Source organism: Anarrhichthys ocellatus, unplaced genomic scaffold, assembly GCF_004355925.1.
Source record: "Anarrhichthys ocellatus isolate YVR2014 unplaced genomic scaffold, GSC_Weel_1.0 scaffold3, whole genome shotgun sequence".
NCBI classification, from domain to species: Eukaryota; Metazoa; Chordata; class Actinopteri; order Perciformes; family Anarhichadidae; genus Anarrhichthys; species Anarrhichthys ocellatus.
In genome coordinates, this window is record NW_022280033.1 from 9615695 (window position 1) to 9622701 (window position 7007).

The 7007-nt window shown below is 37.5% G+C and overlaps 2 protein-coding genes across 3 annotated transcripts in view; one reads left to right on the top strand and one right to left on the bottom strand.

Moving 5' to 3' along the window:
* Nucleotides 1–10: 10 nt before the first annotated feature.
* LOC116400153 (NFU1 iron-sulfur cluster scaffold homolog, mitochondrial) lies at nt 11–3854 on the bottom strand. The gene is made up of 8 exons (XM_031877847.1): nt 3760–3854; nt 3144–3244; nt 2874–3009; nt 2082–2148; nt 1877–1988; nt 1723–1786; nt 982–1156; nt 11–680 (listed from the first exon to the last, which is right to left on the bottom strand). The coding sequence occupies exons 1-8, from the start codon at nt 3822–3824 to the stop codon at nt 612–614; spliced, it is 789 nt and encodes a 262-aa protein (XP_031733707.1). The 5' UTR covers nt 3825–3854; the 3' UTR covers nt 11–611.
* A 637-nt stretch (nt 3855–4491) lies between these two features.
* LOC116378036 (transmembrane protein 150A) overlaps nt 4492–7007 on the top strand; it is an 11685-nt gene continuing 9169 nt past the window's right edge. Inside the window, exons 1-5 of one of the 2 annotated variants that reach the window (XM_031839838.1) lie at nt 4492–4779; nt 5916–5963; nt 6049–6111; nt 6194–6261; nt 6343–6473. In XM_031839838.1, the coding sequence (XP_031695698.1) occupies nt 4718–4779; nt 5916–5963; nt 6049–6111; nt 6194–6261; nt 6343–6473 (372 nt within the window). In that variant the 5' untranslated portion in view covers nt 4492–4717. The other variant, XM_031839845.1, reaches the window with a different exon arrangement.

The window sequence follows — 7007 nt, forward strand, 5'->3', positions numbered from 1 at the left end:
CAACAAATAATTGCTTTCAGAATGTGAACTTTGTTTGAAACAGTGATACAGTAAATCTGAAGAATGGAGAACAAAGCACATGTATATCATACAGGTTTTGTAGGCAGTTACACAGCAAATTCCCACTTGATGAATAATTGAAGCCCCAAATAATATTTTACTTAATTTCTAGATTATGTATTAACAAGCAAAACGTTATGTCTCATAAAGTATATGGCAGCAACAACTGAAATACCTCATAAAATCTTCATTCTGCATGGCTATAACCAATGTCAAAAACGTTCACAATATTTCCATCATATGAAAACATTCTTTCAAAATATATATATTTTTAAAGAAATAAAAACATCACAACATTCACAGTCATCACAGCAGAACATTTCGACTGGCTAGAAGAATGACTGTATATTCTGTTGACTAAAGGTATATTACTGTATCTCCTCTTGGTAACAGTGGCATACAGTATGTACACATTACAGCGTGAACTCTTAACAGTATATAGTATTCACACAAAATAGCAGGTCTCTCGTCTCTTTCTCATGAATGTACAATGGTATTTAGTGGAAATAATGCATGGCTGTGTATTTTTACACAGTAGAATATATTTGTCTTCATTTTTGTAATTTGCGTTCCAGCTCTGAGAAAACCATGGCATTGATTTCATCCACTTCATCTTCCACCTGGGCAAAAAGGACAATGGACAGAGTGTTAAATGTGACATAAAAGTTTGTAAAGACATATTTTACCAACCTTTTAATCATGCAAGTAAGTAATTGAATATTTACTGTTGAGCTTCATTGCTCAGTTTTTAATTAAAATTAGATCACAGCAGAATTTCCTGCATTTGATAATTTAAATATCAATACAGAAACTTCTGGAAACAATCCTGTAATGAAACTATCATGATTCTTGTTTCTCAAAATAAAATCTCTGCTTATCTACAATAACAAATCCTGCTAGAAGACTGATCTGGTTAGTCACCTGTTCCACGTTGTTTACTTCTGGGATGTAAAACTGCAACATGTTCTGAATGCCGCTCTTAAGGGTAACGGTAGAACTGGGACACCCTGTGCAGGAACCAACCAGCTTCAGCTGGACTGTGCCTCCCTCGAACCCCTTAAAGATGACATCGCCTCCATCCTCCTGCACTGTCGGTCTTGTGAGTGAAAGAGACCATATGAATTTGTTCAGAACAAAGCAGCCAAAAGGACAAACAGATTAACACTGTTATCTCAGCATGACTGTCATTTACTACACTGTGAAACATCATTGTTAGGAGTACTCAGCAAAGAAATATCAGAAAGGAAATATTTGATCAGGATTGAAATAACGCAATGAGATCCGATTGCTCCGACCACATTCGGAGGTGGTCTGCGACACATATTGCCAAATTCTTTTGGCAGTGTGTACATGAATGTGTACTAGGCCACATTGAACGACTGCTTACTCAACTGACGTGTGTGGGTGTGTTACTCGAGAGGGTGAAACATTTCCATTTACACTCTTATTTGCATATAGAGAACAATAAATAAAAGTAAGAGGTATAAACAACTAGAATAAGAATGGAAGTAAACATATGAACTATAAAAGAGAAGTTAGCAGGCTGTTCAGAGTGACAGTGTGATTTCTGCTGCAGCTGCACAGTTGATTGGCAGAGGGCACAACTTGTTGTCTGAAGCACTCAGTTCTGCTAAACTGACCCCTGGTTATTAAGTTTTGTACCTGATTCTGGTGTCCAGAAGCTCCTTTATCATAGACACAACTTCATCATCATCTTCAGAAAAACCTACAAAAAAGAGAGGATATTTACACGGTATATACAGTCAAACAGCTGTGTAACTCCAAGATGCCTACTATGGGGACTTTGCATACTCACTGCTTTCATGGTGCACTGCCCCAGTTGTTATCGGGTCGCCACTCTCAAAGAACTTAGCAATGGCCTCCAGAGCATGACGCTTAATGTCTGTCCATTCCACATCCTCATCTGTCTGATAGGAAAACAAAGTTTGCACGTGTCGATTGCCCACAAAGATGTCATAGGAACAGAAGAGACAAGCTGTACGAGGACATTTAATACTTACTTTAGTGACTGTGATGAAGTCAGGGCCATAGAACACACTTTTTACTCCTTCAATTTCAAACAGGTCCCTGAAAGAGACATGTTATCATGTTATTGTTCAACCAACATACAAAACATACAGATGACAGCATGAGGTCATTCATGTGAGTTAATTTGGTGATAAGGTCTTCCACTTGTGCTGGCTTTTATCGACAGTGTCACTGATGATTGCACAGCTTTTTATGAAGTTGTCGTTTACGTCAAGACAAGACAAAATGTATCAGCCAACAAAAAATATATCTACACAATTCTTTCATGCAGTCAGAAACCCTGGAGTATCACATCCTGTAGTTTGCACATTATGCATTTGTCACATCTACTCTACTGTATGTTCTCTTCTACCAAACAACTCCATCACTGTCAAGAAACAACCATGAATAGCTCAATGAAGGTACCATCCTATATTAAACTATTTTTAAAGAGAATGGAAAAGACACACACACACACATACCTCTTAAGCAAATATTTATAAACATTTTAGTTTACCAAAACATTTGAGTTATTTTGCTGAAACAATCTTTTATGAATGTGCAGCTTTTTAAAAAAATAATATCTGCCTGCCTAGGGAGAATAAGTGTGCCTTTTCACTCAGTTTTTTGTTTTCTACACGATGATTTCTTAACATGAGACACACACATTCATTCTGGTCCTGGTGCTACAGTCCAAAACTGTGATTTCTCTCTTTTAAAATGTCTATTTTATCAAATCAGAAACAGTACAATGTCAAAGTACAACCGTAAGCTTGGCCCACAACCTGGCTAAAGATGAACATCCAGCTGAGGTTGAAGTGGGAAAGTCAAGCGTCCCACTTCCTAGGACAGGTTTACCGGGGAGAAACTTCAAGCTTCTGGGGTTCGGAGTGTCTTGAGTCTGGATGGACAGCTGTCGTACTGAAACATAGTATAAAAACAATTCCCTTGTTACATTTTGTAAGTTTTTCCCCCCCATGTCTTCATTGAGCAATATGTTAGCAAAAAGATGAGTGAGTGGGTTGTATTTAGGTGTCCACACAATGGTTCCTCACTTGAGAAGTGAGAGGTTCCTGTCGCGGGCTGAAGCTGAGCTGTGCTGAAGATCTGGATCGAGCACTGTGATTGGTATGAGCTTCTGGTCTTCACTGAACGCCTTGAAAGGTTAAGGACATTTGTCTGTTAGTCAACATAACTTAAACTAATTCAGTTTCTTGAAGCAGGATTGAATAGTTAGGTGGCAGTGATGGTTGAAAGCCACGTCAGTTTCTTTAGCGGTTATCTTTTGATGTAACGTTACAAGTCTACAAACTGGTGACTGCTGACATTCAAGTTTACAGTCCAAGCTAGCTAACGTTAGCGGCTAACTTATATGCTCGTGATCTGGAAAGACCGAAAGACACGTGTGAAATCAAACACGACAAAAAGTGAAAATAACCAGACAGCTGTGCCGATATCTCCATCTTTAACGTTCAATTATATAGATTAGAGTGACAAACCGTTAGCATAACCTATGTCGCAGTTTGCTACTTATCCTTAGCTTAGCTAACTAAAAGTATCATCTCAACCACACGTCGCATGGCGTTTATATGTAATACAATCATTGCAACGTATCACATCAACGGTACAAAGTGTGTATGAACGATATGTCACAGCGGTTAAGGTTCAAACCTAAAGTTAGGCGTATTTATTGTCCGTAACAACTGCCGAAGTCCCCATCGTATGTGCGCCGCCATTTTGTTTGTTTTGAAGATGAGGACCTCATGTGGCGGAAAGCGCATAATGCTGATCAGGGCTTTGATTTAGATATCTGTTTCTGATATTGAGCTTTCTTTAGTTAATGTCGTCAATTATGAAAATAATTTATTGGTATCAAGAAACAAACATAAGTCAAAGAAATAATAGATTTTCTTAATTGTATTCTCTTTTTTCATATATATATATATATATATATTGAATAAGCATTTTTTGGAGGAGCCTCAAGACTGTTTCACAAGAAATGTACATATGACAAATAAAAAACTTTAATCTGCAATGTAAGCAGTAATTATAGCAGTTGAATAAATGTAATGGAGTAAAAAAAAATACAATATTTCCCTCAAAAATGTAGTAGAGTAGAAATAAAAATAGTAATAGTCAAATATATGAACTTCAAAACTGTACTTACTGGAGTAAATGTACTTAGTTACTTTCAGCACTGGATGACAGGAAAACAAAGCATTTCACACATTCAAGGCATTCCTTACACAACAAAGTAATCTGTAACCAGTGGCTGACTTAATATGGAGCAATTGTTTTGAATAAAACAAACAATGTGACAGCATCAAGAAGGCCAATCCCATGTTTCCCAACATTTGTTCTGACAGGGCAAGGTGGTGCTCCAAAGGAGTGGCAGAGAAAGAGAGACTCCCATAAAAGCAAGACTGTGCTCTGAATGGTGGAAGAGCAGTGCCACTGTGTGCTGGAAGAACCTGAACTGCTGGGTTTAGTCTTTATTTTTGGTTTCAGTAGGTATGAGTCTGACTCCATGAGCAACACCTCAAGAGGTCTACCACTGAGTGTTTTGAAGACACCTAGATTTAAGGAAACCCTGTTGTAATTTGTTACTTGCCTTCTTCACCACCAAGACATGCTCTGGATTATTTTCCCAATCTCCCTCTCGCTGGTGTCCTTCCTTGGAACATGGACTGTGTAAGTTTACCAGAAATTCACACTTTCTTATTTGTCTTTAAACTGTGGTGAAACTATTAGAACATGTGTTTTTACAAGATCAGCTGTTTTATTCTGCCACTGTCTGTGTGCTGCCATGCAAATGGCAAGTTTAGTCTTCAACCTTGTGAACCGTTTTAAGTAAATAAATCAGTTCATCAGTATTCACATCTGAAAGCTTGTACTTTAAAGCTGACCATGAAGCTGTAAGTGTAAGGTTTCATGACAATGTGACTCCTGATTAGCACTATTTAACTACTTCAGGATTATCAAGATTTTGTATTTGAAGTGTATATTCCTGGCTAAGGACATTGAGATTACAGTATTGATAACACTTGGCCTTAAATAGGAAATGATGAGATGGCAGACGTGTGTTTCCCATGCTTTTATTATACTATTTTAACTTTACGTAGGTCTTTGCTGTCTTTGAAAAGCGTATTTGTAAAAGTTCAATAAAGCTCAGCTGCTGTTTTGAAACGGCACTCTTAAAATATGTGATCCAGCTTGTTTCTCTGTCGAAAGGCGAGGACACCAGACTTTCAAGATTTGCCAGTAGGCAAACTGATGAATTCCTTCTTGAACTGCAGTATGTACATGTACCTGTATTCATGTAATCTTTTAGCTCTGTTAGCTATTAGTGAATACCTATACAGTGAGTTTTTTTCCTCATTGTGCTTTGTAATCCACTTCCATTTAGAGTTAGTTTTTTTACCAATTGCAGGAGCTCGTTATTCACACTGGAGTCAGATGTTCTTTCTTTTTCAGTGTCAGAGAAACATTTGGGATGGTACATATTGATGAATCAGTGCGAGTTGTATAGTGATGAATGAACACCACAAGTTAGATGCTGGTTAAAATGTCAGTGGTGCAATAAAATCATCGGAGCTTGAGGAGCAGTCAACCTCTGTTCTAACTGCGGTCATTTATTGCCACACAAGATTTTGAAGAGTTTTTTTAAAATATATATTTTAACTTCCCAGAAATCCTCATGAATTAATTTATTCAGAAAAATTAGAAAATGTTGTTTTTTTGTGTTGAATTACAACACATCAATTAATTCTAACACACCAAGAGCCCGAATATTAAAAAGTCTGTCATTTTTTGTTTCATGCTTTCAGATACGGCATGGCCTTGGCTAACAATCATGTGTGCTCTCTCAGTGACTGGTGAGTTGTCTCATTATTGTATATAGTTGACCATCATTTTTTGGAATGTGACAGAATCTCCAGAACCTCATTCATTTGTTTTCAGGGGGAATAAGCACTACTGCCAAGTGAATCTGACCGCTGGTTGTTGCTATGTTCCCACTATAAGGTGAGAATGCACATTTTGATTATCCTTACCAATAGAATCAAATAGGGAGGTGTAATTAATCAAACATAATATGTAATTTCAGCTCAAGTGGAAAAAACGCACCAGAAAATTCACTTTTTACAGCCACGATCAACGCTGGATCCTTTCTGTGTGAGTTGACCTGCTAAACATCTAACACATGATACATGATGTGAGGGATATTTGTTCTAACCATTGTGATCTACTCTTTAGTTCTGCTGTTCTGTATATTCCACCATGCCCATATTATGGAAAGACACACATGTCACTCCATGCTGAGCAAGTTTGCACTTGTCTTTGGTGTGGTGGCAGCTTTGGGGGCATTCGCAGCTGGAAACTGCAATGTAAGTATTATCCTGCTGAATGTGTTTGTATAAGTTAAATTAGCAGCTTTAAATTGCTATCAAAGGGCCCTTATAACCTGTGAGAGAAATTCACCTCACAGAACAGTAAGCATACTATCATAAAATACTAACAATAAAGCTGAATAGCTTCGGTTTGCACCTGTGCTGCAACAGCAAACAAAGGTGGGTAATATTTGTTTTAGGTCACCTGTAATGATTAATTAGAGCACAAGCACAGGCTTCTACAACTCTTCTACAGTTTTTAACACGATTTTCAGTAAACTGTACCATTTTTATTTGACTAATATCAAGTGTATTAAAGACCTAATATCAACATTTAATTTACTGATGTTAAGTACACTATTAAACAGGAGGGAATGGTACCAGTTACCATTCACCACCCAAATGCTGAGTCTATGTCTGTCCAATTTAAAAATAGCAATTTGTCAGGTGACAACGTTGTTTTGTCTCACTCCAACTGCATGGGGTTGTTTTCAATCAATAGTACGGACATTCAACACGCACATCTATCAA

Excerpts from the sequence above, each read along its gene's own strand:
- LOC116400153 (XM_031877847.1), bottom strand. The coding sequence starts at position 3,824 with ATGGCGGCGCACATACGATGGGGACTTCGGCAGTTGTTACGGACAATA. Across the intron at positions 1,787-1,876 it reads GGCAGTGCACCATGAAAGCA|GTTTTTCTGAAGATGATGAT; the intron begins GTGAGTATGCAA and ends TCTTTTTTGTAG. Across the intron at positions 1,157-1,722 it reads CTTCTGGACACCAGAATCAG|ACCGACAGTGCAGGAGGATG; the intron begins GTACAAAACTTA and ends TTCACTCACAAG.